Source organism: Mandrillus leucophaeus, unplaced genomic scaffold (genome assembly GCF_000951045.1).
Source record: "Mandrillus leucophaeus isolate KB7577 unplaced genomic scaffold, Mleu.le_1.0 Scaffold283, whole genome shotgun sequence".
Taxonomy (NCBI): domain Eukaryota; kingdom Metazoa; phylum Chordata; class Mammalia; order Primates; family Cercopithecidae; genus Mandrillus; species Mandrillus leucophaeus.
This window is the reverse complement of record NW_012102954.1, coordinates 304,011-322,402: the sequence shown is the minus strand read 5'-3', so window position 1 is coordinate 322,402 and position 18,392 is coordinate 304,011. Positions and strand designations below refer to the sequence as shown.

Here is an 18,392-nt window from a genome sequence, read left to right as displayed (position 1 = left end):
GGCGGAGGTTGTGGTGAGCCGAGATTGCGCCGTTGCACTTCAGCCTGGGCAACAAGAATGAAACTCCATCTCAAAAAAAAAAAAAAAAAAAAAAACAGATTCTGGGAAAAGAAGAATAAATCAAACAGAAGGAAAGAGGTAAAAATAATAGTTAATTAAATAAAAAATGGGCCAGGCACAGTGGTGCATGTTGAGAGGCCAAGCTGGGCAGATCACTTGAGCTCAGGAGTTTGAGACCAGCCTAGGCAACGTGGTGAAACCTCATTTCTACAAAACAAAAGCCAGGCATTGTGGTGCATGCCTGTGGTCCCAGCTACTTGCAGGGCTGGGGCAGGAGGATTGCTTGAGCCTGGGAATTTGACGCTTCAGTGAGCCATGTTCATGCCACTGTGTCGTGGTTTGCTTGCTGCAGCCTCCAAGTCAAGGGAGTGTGAGCTAGGACTACAAGCAGGCCCTACCACACCCAGCTAATTTTTATCTTTATTTTGTTGAGGTGGGGTCTTGATATGTTGTCCAGACTGATCTCAAACCTGTGGCCACAAGTGAGCCATCTTAACGTCTCAAAGTTCTGAGATTACAGGTGTGAGCCACCATGCCTGGTCCAAAAATGGTTCTTTGTAAAGGTCAATAAAATGGATAAATCTCTAGCTAATCAAGAATGAAAGGAGAGAAGACAATTTACCACTATGAGGAATGAAGAGAGGACATTTCTACAGATCCTGCAGATATTAAAAGAATATTACATGTAATTTTATGCTAATACATTTGGCAGCTTAGAGGAAATAGACAAATTCCTTCAAAGACACAAACTATCAAATATCCCAGGTTACTTGGGAAGAAAGATATCTGAATAGCCCTGCATCTGCTAAAGAAAGTGAATTTATATTTAAAAACCTTCCCACAAGGAAACTTTATATCTAGATGGCTTTACTGGTGAATTTTAGCAAATATTTAAGGAGGAAATAGAGACAATTCTGTGCAAACTTTTCCTGAAAAATAAGAACACACTCCAATTCATTTTATTAGCTAGCATTGTCTCCAGGCAGACACTATAAAATGAAAAGAAAACTACAGATCAATATCCCTCATGAACATAACAAAAATGTTTAACAAAATATTAGCGCAATGTAATTTAGCAATATATATATAAATTATAAGATGTGATCAAGTGGGGTTTATATCAGGAATGCTAAATTAATGTAATCAAAAATTAATATAATTCACAGACTAAAAAAAGAAAAGCCATACGATTCACTAGTTACAGAAAAAGCATATGATAGAATTAAACATCCTTTTATGATTTTTTAAAAAACCTCATCAAATTGGGAAAGAAGTAAACTTTCTCAAGCTGGTAAAGAAAATCTATGGAAACCTATAACTAACAGATAAAATTAGGAACAGGGCAAGGATGTCTGCTGTCACCACTTTTAGTCAACATTTTACTGGAGGTCCCAGCAAGGTGTAGTAAGGGAAAAGAAATATAAAACATGCAGATTGGAAAGGAGGAAATAAAGATGTTACAGACAACATGGACTGTATTTGTAGAAATTCGTAAGGAATCTATACTGAAAAACTATCAGAATTAAGAAGTGAGTTTAGCTGGGTTGTAAGATACATGGACAGTATACAAAAATCAATTTTATTTGTACATACTCGTAAACAATTGGAAAACGGAAAAAAGCGCCATTTATAACAGCATCAAAAAACCATGAAATACTTAAGGATAAATTTAACAAAATACATATAAGACCTATATATTTAAAGTGCACAACATTGCTAACATAAATAAGATATAGTTATTTGGGAGACAATTCTCCATGGGTTTTTTTTTTCCCCCTTAAGAGACAGGCTCTCACTGTGTTGCCCAGGCTGCAGTACAGTGGTGCACTGCAGCCTTGAACTTCTGGCATCAAGCGATCCTCCCATTTCATCCTCCTGAATAGCTGGGACTACAGGTGCACACCATTGCACCTGGCTTTTCCATGGGTCCTTGCATTTCTGTACCTCTTACCAGTGAGGCAGTGACAGCCCTTTTGTTTTAAATGATCTTTTCAATGATATCTGTATAGCAAACAGCCTAGGATGATACAGCATCTCCCTCTGTAGCAAAGGGCAGATTTGCTTATTGTCCAGTATAATAAAGATAATATCTGCCTCTGGGCAAAGAGCAGGTTTGCTTTGGGTTCCCTGGCTGGGCGCGGTGGCTCACGTCTGTAATCCCAGCACTTTGGGAGGCCGAGGCGGGCGGATCACGAGGTCAGGAGATCGAGACCATCCTGGCTAACATAGTGAAACCCTGCCTCTACTAAAAATACAAAAAATTAGCCGGGCGTGGTGGCGGGCGCCGGTAGTCCCAGCTACTCAGGAGGCTGAGGCAGGAGAATGGCATGAACCTGGGAGGCGGAGCTTGCAGTGAGTGGAGATCGCGCCACTGCATTCCAGCATGGGCAACCGAGAGAGACTCTGTCTCAAAACAACAACAACAACAAAAGATTTGGGTTCCCTAAGCTCAGGGTTCTTCAGCTATGATGCAAACCTACTGCATGTGCGGCATCTACCTGGACCCCCCTGTGTCTTCCCTGCGGGACTTGGGGGATATGGGGGAACTGATACACACATGATGCTCATGTTCCTTGCTGTACTGTGGGTCAAAAGTCCTTTTGTCTCTGACACAGGACTACTGTGTCTTCTGCTGGTATCCATGGAAGAGTACTAGGCTACTTTATTAGCTTTCAAAGAGAGTAGGAAGTCTCAGACCTCTCACAGTTCTTGATAGTTTTGGCCATGAGGATGGGGTACTGACAGGCATGGCATTCTGAAAGAGGAAGGATGAGAGCCTCTTGAGCTAGGTTAGGAGATATAAAAATTCTCTCTGGCATCTGTTAGTGAATGGTCTTACCCAGGTGGTGGGCAAGGGCAGTGGGGATAGGGAGAGTGAAAGTCCTCCACTGTTCTACCTGTTAATGAATAATTTAGAGGCTTAGTTGAGAGGCAGGATTGAAACATACCACCTGAATGGTGCTTTGGTTGTTGTACACTCAACTTCATGGCCCCTGCTCTGCTGAAAGGCAGTGTGGCTATAACTGCTGAGTTAAGGAGCCCTCAAAGCGGAACATATGGTGTCCACAATAGGGATATAGAGCTTTAGGTGGATTCAAAACCTTAGAAGTTTGGTTGAGCTGCAAGGGTTAATGCTTGAAAATGAAAGTAAATGCAAGCTTTGCTTATTGCTGTAGAGCCACAGTCTTGCTCTGTGGCCTGACCTCTCCCTCCTCCTACTCTTTAATTTCAGGTGCTTTAAAGAGAAAGATTAAAAGGGGCTGGGCTGATGTCTGTGTGTCCTTAGGGGGACCAAAGGCCATACCCATATGTCTAAATATGCTGGAAGAACTTCAGGGAGAGGAAGGAGTCAAACTTTTATGGTTCTGTTGGATATAGGAACTAAATCATCATTCGGTGGGGATGGAGTATCCAGATTCAACTCTTGGGATTTGGGGAAGAAAGCTAGTGTGACATTGTGAGTGGAGCCCTTTGTTGTGTGTTGTTGTGATTGTCATTGCCGATGTATATTTGATGTTGATATTTTTACATGCTTGTGCCGTGAATGCCCATAAGTGCCAGAGGGAATTCTTTGATCAGGAAGAGTCACATAAAGAAGTGCTAGTAGTTTGGGGTCCCAAAACCCTAGTGAGTCCTTTAAGATGTTATAAGTGACGGGTAACTTCGCAGTACATGTAACGAATTCATCCAATTAAGTAAGACTGTAAACCCGTTTTTTTTTTTTTCCCTTGAGACAGAGTCTCGCTCTGTCTCCCAGGCTGGAGTGCAGTGGTGCGATCTCGGCTCACTGCAAGCTCCGCCTCCCGGGTTCACGCCATTCTCCTGCCTCAGCCTCCAGAGTAGCCAGGACTACGGGCGCCCACCACCACACCCGGCTAATTTTTTGTATTTTTAGTTGAGACAGGGTTTCACCATGTTAGCCAGGATGATCTCGATCTCCTGACCTCATGGTCCGCCCGCTTCGGCCTCCCAAAGTGCTGGGATTACAGGCATGAGCCGCCACACCTGGCCAAACCAGGTATTTTTAAAAGAAAAAAAAAATGACAGAGACTTTAACAGGAACTTGTCAAAGGAAGATATACAGATAGACAATATGCACATGAACAGAGGCTAGAGTCATTAATCATCTGGGAATTGCAAATTAAAAACACAATGAGATATCACTTCACATACACTAGAATGGCTGGAGTTAAAAAGACCAACAGAAGACTGACAATACCAATTGTTGGTGAGGCTGTGGAGCAGCTGGAACTCTCATACATTGCTGGTGGGTGTATAAAACGCTACAGTTAAGTTGGGAAATAGTTTAGCAGTTTCATGCAAAATTAAAAATAAACTTACCATGTGATTCACCTAGAAGGAATTGCAAGATCTCCTTTTAGATATTTACTCAAAAGAAATGAAAAATACATTTTCAGAAAAAACTTGAACCTAAATATTTATAGCAGTTTATAGTAGAATTATTCATCATAGTTCCAAACTGGAAAGAGTCCAAATGTCCATTAACAGATGAATGCATATACAAATTGTCGTTGATTTATACAATGGAATATTACTCAGCAGTAAAAAGGAGTGGAACTACTAATAAGTAAAACAATGCAGATAAATCTCAAACGCATGCTGAGAGAAAAAACTCATACTATATGATTGCTTTATGTCGTAAGTACATATATTATTCAATTTATATGAATTTCTGGGATGAGCAAAAACACAAAACTAATCTTCAGTGATAGAACAGACCCACTTTTCAAAAGAAGACAAATGTGGCCAAAAAACATGAAAAAAAAGCTCGACATCGTTTCATTGATCATCAGAGAAATGCAAATCAAAACCACAATGAGATACCATCTCATGCCAGTCAGAATGGCAATTATTAAAAAGTCAGGAAACAATAGATGCTGGCGAGGCTGTGGAGAAATAGGAACACTTTTAACTGTTTGTGAGAATGTAAATTAGTTCAACCATTGTGGAAGACAGTGTGGTGATTCGTCAAGGATCTAGAACCAGAAATACCATTTGACCCAGCAGTCCCATTACTGGGTATGTACCCAAAGGAATATAAATCATTCTGCTCTAAAGACACATTCACACGTATGTTTATTGCAGCACTATTCACAATAGCAAAGACTTGGAACCAACCCAGATGTCCATCAGTGATAGACTGGATAAATAAAATGTGGCACATATACACCATGGAATACTATGCAGCCATAAAAAGGAATGCAATCATGTCCTTTGCAGGGACATGGATGAAGCTGGAAGCCATTATCCTCAGCAAACTCACACAGAAACAGAAAACCAAACACTGCATGTTCTCACTCCTAAGTGGAAGTTGAACAATGAGAACACATGGACACAGAAAGGGGAACAACACACACTGTGGTCTGTTGGGGGGTGGAGGTCGAGGGGAGGGAACTTAGAGGATGGGTCAACAGGTGTAGCAAACCACCATGGCACACATACACCTGTGTAACAAACCTACATGTTCTGCACATGTATGTCGGTTTTTTGTTTATTTGTTTGTCTTTTTGGAAAAGTAGACTTATTTTTTCCCTGTTTTAAAACACCAATGGTAAAATTTAAGGGAATATAATTTTGGGATTATTAACTGTGGCATCTTTTAAAAAAATTTTTTTTGAGACAGAGTCTCACTCTGTTGCCCAGGCTGGAGTGCAGTGGCACAGTCTCGGCTCACTGCACCCTCCGCCTCCCGGCTTCAAGCGATTATTGTGCTTCAGCCGCCTGAGTAGCTGGAATTACAAGCGCCTGCCACCGCCGCGGCTAATTTTTGTATTTTTAGTAGAGATGGAGTTTTGCCATGTTGGCCAGACTGGTCTCGAACACCTGACCTCAGGTGATCGGCCCACCTCGGCCTCCCAAAGTGCTGGGATTACAGGCAAAAGCCACTGTGCCCAGCCAACATTATTAACTGTGGCATCTTAAAAACCTGAGCTGGAGTCCTGCCTCTGCCATTCACTAACTATGTGACCTTACGCAAATTAACCTTTCTAAGTGACCTCATCTATAAAACAGAGATAATGATGATTCCCATCTCTGAGTTGTTGTGAGGATAAATTAAATTATGTCATCACTGTTGTATAGTAAGCACTCAATAATGATGGTTTATTTTGGCAGTAGTAGTATTTGCCAGTGCTAATAGTCATAATTTGCTACTTTTGTGTTAATTTTATATGTGTGGTGTATCTTTTTTTTTTGAGATGGAGTCTTGCTCTGTCGCCAGGCTGGAGTGCAGTGGCACGATCTCGGCTCACTGTAACCTCAGCCTCCCGGGTTCAAGCGATTCTCCTGCTTCAGCCTCCTGAGTAGCTGGTACTGTAGGTGTACGCCACCATGCCCAGCTAATTTTTGTATTTTTAGTTGAGACGGGGTTTCACCATGTTGGCCAGGATGGTCTCTATCTCTTGACCTCGTGATCCACCCACCTTGGCCTCCCAAAGTGCTGGGATTACAGGCGTGAGCCACTACGCCCAGCCAGGTGGTGTATTTTCACATTTAAAAAAAGGGGGCCGAGCATGGTGGCTCACGCCTATAATCCCAGCACTTTGGGAGGCCAACCTGGGCAGATCACCTGAGGTCGGGAGTTTGAGACCAGCCTTACCAACATGGAGAAACTCGGTCTCTACTAAAAATACAAAAAATTAGCTGGGCGTGGTGGCGCATGCCTGTAATCCTAGCTACTTGGGAGGGTGAGGCAGGAGAATCGCTTGGACCTGGGAGGTGGAGGTTGCAGTGAGCCAAGATTGCACCATTGCACTCCGGTCTGGGTAACAAGAGCAAGACTCCATCTCAAAAAAAAAAAAAAGGAAGAGAAGAAAGTTGCTGATTAGGTTCCTATGGATCTGATGTTCTCTGGGCAAATAACTCACTGCAGTTTATTCTGTCATAAACATGATTTACTGTCTTTTATACATGAAGATAATAGAATTGATTCCTTTATTGGAAGTTCTGCAGACCTTTGGCTAAAAGTACCACAGCTCGAGGTTTTTCATAATCTGCTTTATGACTATTACTTTTTTTTCTTCATGGGGACTGGCTGTGCGTCTCTTAAATGGTTCTTTTTGACACTTTAAATGGCTGAGGATGGCCAGGCATGGTGGCTCATGCCTGTAATCCCGGCACTTTGGGAAGCTGAGGCAGGTGGATCACCCGAGGTCAGGAGTTCAAGACCAGTCTGGCCAACATGACAAAACCCTGTTTCTACTAAAAATACAAAAATTAGCCTGGCATGGTGACAGGCACCTGTAATTCCAGCTACTCAGGAGGCTGAGGCAGGAGAATCGCTTGAACCCAGGAGGCGGAGGTTGCAGTGAGCCGAGATTGTGCCACTGTACTTCAGCCTTGCCAACAGAGTGAGACTCCGTCTCAATAAATAAATAAATAAATAAATAAATAAATAAATAAATAAATGGCTGAGGAGGGTTTGAGAATCTTCTTTCCAAATAAAAGTTTCCTTGGTATGAAGCTAGTTGATCAAAGTTGGACCACAAATGCTATTTGATCTGCAATTGCTGAGATGGATTACTCTAGAAACTCCTTTAACATTAATTTTGGTATTTAATGGATTTTTAAAATGGGATAGTACACTCGTATTAGGGACTAGCTCATTGGAGATTTGAATATATTTTACAATATGTTAATATTTAAATCTTTATTTCCTTGTGTGAATCAGCAGTTTTCAAGTCTGTCAATGAGAGGAAAAAAAACTGGGAAGAAATAAGATCAGATACGTCAAAGATTACAAGTTTTATTAGAGAGCATTAGAAAGGAGTTTCATGTGATTATGTGACTTAGTGTTGCCTGAGTGCGAGATGCTTGTGGATTGAGACAAGGAGAGTAAGAATGTTTGCTCCTAGTTTTGTGTTCTATATGACTTAGATTACAGATTCTTGCAGGTTGAAGATATGTTAACATGATTTAGCCCAGATAAGCATCAGGAATGTTCTTCATTCAATTATATATCAATTTAAAAATTGTCATTTTGCCAGTTGCATTTTTCTTGGTTTTTTTTCTTACATCTTTTGAAACCTAGTAACTTGTTCATTTTTCAACTTTTATTACAGTGCCTGATCAACTTTCTAGCGGGAGAACGATCATGGAGGTGGTGCCAGCCGAGGTGAATAGTTTGCTTCCAGAGGAAATAATGGACACTGGTATAACTTTAGTGGATGATGATAGTATTGAGGCTGTTATTGTTTCATCCCCAATTCCCATGGAGACAGAACTGGAAGAAATTGTCAACATAAATTCTACTGGTGACTCTACAGCCACGCCCATTTCCACGGAACCAATCACAGTGTACAGTAACCACACTAACCAAGTTGCAGTGAATACCACAATTACTAAAGCAGATTCTAATACCACAGTGAAACCAGCTTTTCCAAGTGGCCTTCAAAAACTTGGTGCTCAGACTCCTGTGACTATATCAGCCAATCAGATTATTTTAAACAAAGTATCACAGACATCTGATCTTAAACTTGGCAATCAGACCCTTAAACCAGATGGACAGAAGTTAATTTTAACAACTTTGGGCAAGTCTGGTTCACCAATTGTTTTAGCACTACCCCATAGCCAACTACCCCAGGCTCAGAAAGTTACAACTCAGGCCCAGTCAGGAGATGCTAAGTTACCACCGCAGCAAATTAAAGTAGTTACCATTGGAGGGAGGCCAGAGGTGAAACCTGTCATTGGTGTCTCAGCATTGACCCCAGGAAGTCAACTGATTAATACTACAACTCAGCCCTCTGTGTTACAGACCCAACAGTTAAAAACAGTACAGGTAAAAGAAAAAAGGGGGCTTACTAATTAAAATGCATGTTAAAAAAATTTAACTGGTTCATAGTTGTGTTTGTAGGGTTACTAAATACATAGTTGTTACTGAATTCTTTTGAATGTTGTTTTACGTAATTGTGTGTGTGTTTTTTAAGTTTGATATGTCTAATGCTTCTGAAAATTTTTACCAGATAACTTAGAAAGCAAACTTAATTTTGGTTAAATTCCAAATTAGTATTTTATAGCCTTTTACTAATCTTAAAATGCATTTTATTCTTAGTGGTAGTTTGATTACAAGGATGTTTTGCTGGTATAAAGATGCCAGACTTGCTGCTGGGCTATCAAAAAATCATTTAGACAACGTTGTTTTTTGTTTGTTTTTTTTTTTTTCCAGTTAACAGATAGCCAAAGGCTAGGTTCACAGAACTTTGTTGCTCTGAGAAACCCTCAGAGCCAGTAATAGTGCATGTTAGCCAACGTGTGCCTTTTATTTGGAGTTTACTATTCATTGCCATTATTTATGTTTGTACTATGGAAAAGACAGTGACATGTGATGGAAGATAACATATAGGCTTTAGAGTTGTACCAGCTGGGTTTGAGTTGCCTCTACGTTATCCTACCAGTTATGGAAAACTTTTGTAGGTTACTTATCTTCTCTGAGTTTTTGACTTTTTCTTAAGAATACTTTTTGATCATGATGAAATGTGTAGTATAATTCTCAAAATATTGAGGATGTTTCATAATGGTACCTATTATTAGTATGAACAGGACCCTAAGAAAGAAGGTTACTGGAATATCTATTAAGTGATTTCCAGTTTATCAAGCCCAGATAGGCTTTCTTAGGCCACCACTACTCTTAGAAATGCGGTGATCGGCTGGGCATGATGGCTCAAGCCTGTAATCCCAGCACTTTGGCAGGCTGAGGTGGGCGGATTCCCTGAGGTCAGGAGTTTGAGACTAGCCTGCCCAACATGGTGAAACCCCATCTCTACTAAAAATACAAAAAATTAGCCGGGTCTGGTGGCGAGTGCTTATAATCCCAGCTACTCGGGAGGCTGAGGACAGGAGAATTGGTTGAACTCGGGAGGCAGAGGTTGCAGTGAGCCGAGATCGCGCCATTGCACTCCAGCCTGGGCGACAAGAGTGAAACTCCATCTCAAAAAAAAAAAAAAGAAAAAGAAAAAAGAAATACAATGATCTAGTTATGACCAGGAAACAAAAATGTGTCCTCTGTTTGAAAGAGCTATCTTTGAGAAAAAAGGAGAATGCATAGAAATAAAGGAAATGTATAAGAAGGAAGTAGGAAGGTTTTGGGAAACTACACTCAGCTGATACTAGAAGTAATGTTTTGGTTACTGTGTTGACAGTAGAATTAGAAACCACTTTTCATGGGCTTTGCATTTAAGAACTTTGTAGAATTTCTTAAATCTTATAACTTGCCTGTGTCCGCTTTGCTGCTATTAAATGTTTAGTGCTCTTTCGTGTTCATTATTCTCACTTATCTATGACTTCCTTTTACTTCTTATTTTTGCTAAGAATCTCTTGGATGAGATATCCTATCAAGCATCTTGTCCTCAGTTTTGAAGCTGGTGTTGATTAGTTTACCAAAGTTTATTTGGCTTTGGCAATATGGATCATAATTATGTTCAAAAGAAACTGATACCAGGTGTGGTGGCTCACACCTGTAAGCCCAACACTTTGGGAGGCCAAGGTGGGCAGATTCTGTGAGGCCAGGAGTTTGAGACCAGTCTGGGCAACATAGTGAAACCCTGTTTCTACCAAAAATACAAAAAATTAGCCCGGCATGGTGGTGCACACCTGTGTTCCCAGGTACTCAGGAGGCTGAGGTGAGAGGATCGCTTGAGCCAGGGAGGTCTAGGCTGCTGTGAGCTGTGGTCGCACCACTGCACCTCAGCCTGGGCTACGGGAAGACCCTGTCTCAAAAATAAAAAAAAAAAAGGAAAAGAACATAAATTAGAATGGCATTTTTTTTTTTAAATTTATGAGAGCAAGGCATATGTGCCATTTCACTGACCAGTGTTGCTTGTCTCTATTATTTCTCTACTTTAATTTCCTAAGTAATGATGATAAAAGCGAAGACTGGGGTCTAATTCTTATAACTTGTTTTATTGTAACTTTTCTCTTCTGTTTTGTTTTTGAGAAAGGTCTTGCTGTCACCCAGTCTGGAGTGCAGCGTGTAATCTTGACTCACTGCACCCTTGACCTCCCAGGCTCAAATGATTCTCCCACCTCAGCCTCCCAAGTAGCTGGGACTACAGATGCAAGCCACCATACCTGGCCAATTTTTGTATTTTTTTTTTTGTAGCGATGGGGCTTCGCCATGTTGCCCACGCTGGTCTCAAACTCCTGGATGCAAGCAATCCACCTGCCTTGGCCTCTCAAAAGTGCTGGGATTACAAGCATCAGCCACTGCACCCAGGCTACTGTTAGTTTTCTAAAGCCTGACTCTATTTAATAAAAAAGAATTCTATTTTAAAAAACACAGTAAAAACAAAAGAATCACATTTAGAATATTTTTTTACTTGTACGGTCCGTTATTTTTAGGCATCTTAAGTCTTTCCAACTCAGAAGTAACCTACAAAGCTCTGAAGCACAAAAGACAAATTAAAAACTATGCATCTATATTTTTCCTTTTTCAACACCAGAATATTTGGTTTAGTATTACAAAGATTATATCATTTTCTGTTTTTTTTCCCCCCTAGGTAGTTGTCAGTGTTGTCTTAAGTTTAATCAGAGTATTAAGACTGTTAGGGTATAGTTAGCAGGCAAGGGTGGAAGATGGAGGCCATCTTGAAAAATGAAGAAAAGACGTGACCTTTGAAGCCAGGGGCAGTAACAGAGGTATAATTATATGTAATAACAGATATATAAACACTTTCCCATGTTTCCTGTGCATAGTTTATAAGTGTAGTAAATAACTAGCAGTCTGGGACAACAGAACTCCTTACTAGCTCCTGAATCTATCCAACACAGTGCCAAAAATTACTTATATGTATTACTTGATGACATATTTTACTACCTTATTTGTAAGATTTTTTTTCATTTTTGTCTTAAGCTGCTGATTTTATAAACTTGTTAAAGTGATCTTTGATGCTTTGTTTTACTTAATAATTTTGTTCCAGGATACTTTAGAATTCATAGTGCAAAAAATTCATAGTTCTTTAATGGAACCAAAAGTTATTATTTTCAGCACCACTAAAGAAACATAACCACAAGGGCAAGATGAGATTGTTTATTTGAATAATTAATGTGCTTTTGGTTGTACTGTTTATGTTTTTTTCCTCACTGATAAGTATTCATATATTCATGATTGTGAAAAATCAGTTTAAAATGGGGAAATACTTTAAGCCCATAATTGTTATAGCTAAGGTTATTTATTGTTAATATGGCTTTCTAAGAATAGCAATACTTCTACCTCTAGAGATCCTTAATATTATAGATACAATAGATACAATTTTGACTGACTTCAGGGTTTTAGGTCTGTAAACATACTTGGGAAATTTGTATTTCTCTAAATTTCATTAGCTTTCTAGAGTATAATTATGGATTTATTTGAGTATGTTATAGTTTTGCAAGTTGGCTGTTTTTAAATACAATAATGGGTATCTTTTTTAAGTAATTTGTATCGTATGTACAGTTGGTTTTGTCAGTAATGTGTTCTGAGTATAAAAAAGTAATATATTGTGAGTATGTTGTGTTATTTAGTTTAATTTATAATTTGAGCACAAAGAGCTAATATTTGTCTAGTTCTGTGATCTATTATAGCTTCCGGTGTATTTCAGTTATTCACGTTGGTCATATATTTTCATTTGAGTCACTATTTCCTATAATAAATAGTACTTTTATGGTCTCAATTTTCATTGCCAAAAGATATAATTAATATTTAATGTTCTTCACACTCTAAAATTCTTTGATTTTTATCCTAGGTAAATTTCTTCTTTTAACTTTCAGAAGATGCTGAGTCTTTGTATATGGTGATAATTGCAATATAAAAATTTGATAATTCTACACTCCTTGACTTGCGGAAAATTATAATTCAGGTCAACAGTGTGCCAATATATAACTTCAAGTTGGAGATGAATTAAATATAGATTCCCTCTTCAAGGAATTTAAAATATAGTAAACAGTTGCTGTAGCCCAGGAGTTTCAGGCTGCAGTGAACTATGATTGCACCACTGCACTCCAGCCTGGGTGACAAGATGAGACCCCATTTTTTTTTTGTTTTTTTTTTTGAGACAGAGTCTCACTCACTCTGTCACCCAGGCTGGAGTGCAGTGGTGCAATCTCGACTCCCTGCAACCTCTGCTCCTGGGTTCAAGCAATTCTCCTGCCTCAGCGTCCCGAGTAACTAAGATTATAGGCGTGCGCCACCACACCCTGCTAATTTTTGTATTTTTGTAGAGACAGGGTTTCACCATTTTGGCCCGGCTGGGCTTGAACTCCTGACCTCAAGTGATCCTCCTGCCTCAGCCTCCCAAAGGGCTGGAATTACAGGCGTGAGCCACTGCACCTGGCCCGGGACCCCATCTTTAAAAGAAGAAAAGTATAGTACCTAATAGTTTAGTAAATAATATTTCACAGCTGTTGCCCTTAAAATAGTTTTTGTTCTACCAAATTTTTCTGTTTGTACCCTAGGGCTTTACCTTACTTAGTTCTCCCTTAATCTACTCCTCATATTTAGATCTAAAGTTGAAAATCTAGTCATAAGCCTACCTTTAATGTGTATGTATTTATATTTTGCATTCAAAGGCCAATGTAATTGCATATATAGGTGGCTTCGTCATTCGCACTATACTTTCTTTACTTACTCTTTTTATTATTGAGTAATTTGTTATTTTGAACAAGAATATTACTGTGCCATAGTTTTATTTTTTCATTAAGCATTATTAATTTTGTTTTCATCATATGCATATATCCAAGACATGAAAATAAGGAATTGTATTAAAATGCAAAGGTATTATTATATATGGGATTAAGGATATGATCATATTAATATTTTGATGAATGTCTGCATTTTAAATGTTCTTAACATTAATATTAATACATAGATATAGTCTGTTAAGTGTGAGTTGGTTTTACATGTACTACTTTGTATGAATCTTTGGTATAATTTTGATTTAATAGGCATTTTATAGAAACAGATGGTCTTCATAGTTATTTATATGTTTCAGATTGCTAAGAAGCCTCGAACGCCAACCTCTGGTCCAGTAATCACGAAGCTGATCTTTGCAAAACCAATTAATAGTAAAGCAGTTACAGGACAGACAACTCAAGTTTCACCACCAGTCATTGCAGGTTATATTTCTTTATAGTTTATTAAGCTAAATATTTATCTTCCTTTTAGATTTAAAAAGGCTGTTCTGCCAACTTAAAATGTTTTAGTGTAACGAACATAGCTTATTATTATAAACCAGACTAGTTAATAAGAAATGTTTGCTTCAAGCAAAATGCCTTATCTGAAAATCAGTTCATTACTTTAGTCTCTTTAGTTTTTGGTAGAAATTTACCATGATACTAGCAAAGTCTCAAACTCCAATACTACTAGCTAATATTTATATAGTGTTCACTGTGTGCCAGGCGCCATTCTTAGCCCTTTACATGTGGTGACTATATCATTCCCCAGCAATCCTATGAGGTAGGTACTAATAACATCCCCATTTTGCCAGTGTGGAAGTGGAAGCACTCAGCTAGTAAATGGCTGAACTGGAATTTGAACCCAGGCAATTTGACTCTGGAGCACATATGCTAAGTTTAATAAATTTAAATTAATATACACAATAGTATAGTATTTCATGGTTTCTGTTTGAATTTTTGGTTTCACTATTTTAGTATACTCTATATGGAGTTATCTGTAAACAGAAAATTGTGACAATGATAGTAATTACTTAAGTGATAACAGAATTTTAGCTGAATTACTTTTATTAGAACATTCCTTAGTGTAGCCCAGTTCTCTTTTATTTTATACTTTAATATGTGTCATCACCAGTCACTATATCACCTCAGAAATCTTGACTTCAAGTGTTCGTTCTCTTTATTCTTTTAGTTTACTTGCCTTTCTACTCCCAATCCAGCAATTGACTTTGAAATTTCTGGTCCATTTATTTTTCTACTTTCTCAATAATCATTCCTTTCCTGTCCTCAAATTCTTCCTTCCTCAAGATGAAGTCCATGACCCATCCTATTGCTCTCTTGTAGACACCATTGATTCTCTTTTTCCGGTCTCTTTCTCTGATGGCTTGGCTAAGTCCAACCCTCCCATTCCTTGTTTGGCTAGCAGCTCAAGGTTTTTAGAGAAGAATCACACAGCCATATTGATCTTTAATCCAGAGCCATACTAAATGACTCTTTAACTAGTTATAGGATCATTTCTAATTTCTACTGTGCTAAAGGCTTATATGAAAGCACCTCTGGATGGTAAACTTTTGACTAGAGACTTTCATATCCTAATTACCCATCCCTAGACTGTGTATTCTTGATGAGGGTACTCAAATATTAACTGATCATTCCTAGCATGTATATTAAAACCATCTGTCTTTAATGCATTTACAACATAGCGGTAGGCAACTCGGAAGTCAATGGCAGTGACTTGTCATTTTCCTGAGGCTTTGATTTGTACGTAGGCTTGATTTGTATTTGTATGTAGAGAGGCTTCTCATTTTAGCTAATGAGAAGAGATGGAAAAATTGTAATGTGAAAGCAGTGTTAGGTGAGTGACTATTCTCTTTCTCTTGGTGCTCAGTAGAGATTTGTGACAGTATAGGAAGCTGATGTCTTGAGACATGTCATGGGAGGCAGATGTGGCCCCAAAGAAAAGACTGGAAAGGGTTTGGGTTTGGAGCTGGTTTAGGAAGTGGGCTGCAATTGGCTATAAGTAAGCAAGGGTTGGAAGTATTGATTAAAAAGAAAACACCAGTCCCCTTGGAGATTTTGTATAGGTAGAGGGGCTTAACCAAGAGTGTTTTAATGGGATATTCTTTACTGTTTTGAGTCTCTGAAGAGACTCTGAGAGAGTCCCTGAAAAGTTTTAGTTAATGGGAAGGAGGAGGTATGGGTTGTATGGTACACAATTGTAGTGTTTGAGGAAGTGTCTGAATGAATTTTTGGTTAATGTCAAGAGTTCACCCTATCATAGACATTTGTATATGTCATTGCTTGGTCTTTGGGTTGTTTATAATGTGTTGCAGACTGATTGTAACTTTATTTTTTAATTGCACACGGACTTAATAGCCCTACCAGAATACATAGAGATATACTTCTGTAAAATTTTACTAGCATTGTTGGCATTAAGTTCAGTTTGGATAGATAATTTCTACTTTTAACTGGTTCTTTATAACCTTTAAAAATTCATATATGCTAAATTTTAAACCATCCAAGTGCCTTTCTGTTGAATTGTATCACAAGGAGATTCCATCATCTTTATGTTTACATTGCAGCTAAGACTGCAGTCTTTTTCCATGCAGCTAGTCTTTATTGCAGCTAATGCTTTTTTTTTTGAGACAGTCTCGCCCTGTTGCCCAGGCTGAAGTACAATGGCACGATCTTGGCTCACTGCAACCTCCGCCTCCCGGGTTCAAGCGATTCTCCTGCCTCAGCCTCCCGAGTAACTGGGATTACAGGCGCCCGCCACCACAACCAGCTAATTTTTGTATTTTTAGTAGAGACGGGTTTTCACCATGTTGGCCAGGCTGGTCTCGAACTCCTAACCTTGTGATCCACCCGTCTTGGCCTCCCAAAGTGCTGGGACTACAGGCATGCGCCACTGCGCCCTGCCAGCTAATGCTCTTTCAAAGTACCTTGAGATTTTTTTTTTTTTTTAATGGTTTTTGGGCTTCTCATTAAAGATGACTATCTTTTTCTGTGTTTCAGTCAAGATGATTTTTTATTTGTGTATAAGTGAGTTTTCTAAAATGCATATCTGAACTTGTCACACCCTTGCTTAAAATTTTCTTGGCCTTGTTCATTTCTTCAGCTGGACCCATCAGGATTAAGTTCAAATGCCAGTGCTTTCTTAGCATTAAAGGCATTTATGATCTAATGCATGCCTTTTTATTTTCACCTCCAAAATAGTAGCTCCAAACCTACTGATTTAACTTATTGTAAGAAATCACCAAATAGATTGAAACTAAGTTGTAGGACTAAGGGTCTTGGCAAAGTTCCTTTTACATGGAATGCCTTTCTTTGCTGTTCCTCGCGGCTGACTCATCCATTTTATCTCTTAGATTACCCATGTCGGAAGTTTTTGACTTCTAGGTTTAGTCAGGTATTCTTTCTCTGATCATTTCCTATTTATTTCCATAAAAATTGGTTATACTTACCAAGTACTTATCTTAAACTTCTGATAAATTTCACACTGGCTTTCAGTTATCCATTAGTCATACTATATTATAAATGTTGGTTTTCTTGTCTGTCTCCCCATAACCCTTATAATTTTTCATGATGGTAGTTTTTTTGTTTGTTTTTGTTTTTTTGTTCATCATCTAGCGCTCTCTCTCTTTTTTTTTTTTTTTTTGAACGGAGTTTTCGCTCTTGTTGCCCAAGCTAGAGTGCAATGGCGCGATCTTGGCTCACTGCAACCTCCGCCTCCTGGGTTCAAGCCATTCTCCTGCCTCAGCCTCCCAAGTAACTGGGATTACAGACATATGCCACCACGCCCGGCTAATTTTTGTAGTTTTAGTAGAGACGGGATTTCACCATGTTGGCCAGGCTGGTCTCGAATTCCTGACCTCGTGATCCACCCGCCTCGGCCTCCCAAAGTGCTGGGATTACAGGTGTGAGCCACTGTCCCCGGCTCTTTATGAATATTATCTGAAAGATGCGTAATTCCTAACAAATATGAAATTATAGCAGTGGCTATAAATATTGAATATTTTATGAAACTGTGTCTTTACTGGTAATTTCTTTTCTTAACATAATGGTTGTTGGGGCTTCACACTTATCCCACAAGTATTAGCTTTGGAAACCAGAATAGACAAACATATTACTTTAGACAGGCTCGATACTTTAGAGCAGCTCTCTAAACATTTGATGTAGATTCATTTGGTTTATTTAGAATTGACTTTATGTAGTTATGATGTATTCAGGTTTTTTAAAAACCTGGTGGCAGAATGTCATTAAAATTAATCTATATACTACAAAGAAATTTTGAAAATTGTATTAAAAATACTTAAAAAATTCATAGATGGGGGAAAAACTTGATTCACTTTTTAAAAAAGAAACTGTACCAGCCTGGGCAACATGACAAAACTCCATGTCTAAAAAAAATTTTTAAATAGCTGAGAATGGTGGCATGTGCCTGTGGCCCCAGCTACTCAGAAGGCTGAGGTGGGAGGATCATTTGAGCCCAGAAGATCGAGGCTGCAGTGAGCTATGATCACACCACTGCTTTCTAGCCTGGGTAACTGAGCGAGACCCTTGTCTCAGGGGAAAAAAAAAAAAAAAAAAGGCATACTTTGGCATTGTTATCAGGAAAAATGGCCCAGAAGCTGCTAAGCATTAGTTCTTTATTTTTGTCTAAAGTGAAA

At 38.9% G+C, this 18,392-nt stretch overlaps 1 protein-coding gene across 4 annotated transcripts in view; it reads left to right on the top strand.

Moving 5' to 3' along the window:
* Window positions 1-18,392, top strand: part of LIN54 (lin-54 DREAM MuvB core complex component) — a 90,114-nt gene that overhangs the window by 15,836 nt on the left and 55,886 nt on the right. For 2 of the 4 annotated variants that reach the window (XM_011985425.1, XM_011985426.1), the window contains exons 2-3: window positions 8,142-8,194; window positions 14,043-14,166. In XM_011985425.1, the coding sequence (XP_011840815.1) occupies window positions 8,174-8,194; window positions 14,043-14,166 (145 nt within the window). In that variant the 5' untranslated portion in view covers window positions 8,142-8,173. Of the gene's footprint in view, window positions 1-8,141; window positions 8,858-14,042; window positions 14,167-18,392 lie in introns of all 4 variants that reach the window. The other 2 variants (XM_011985423.1, XM_011985424.1) reach the window with 2 other exon arrangements.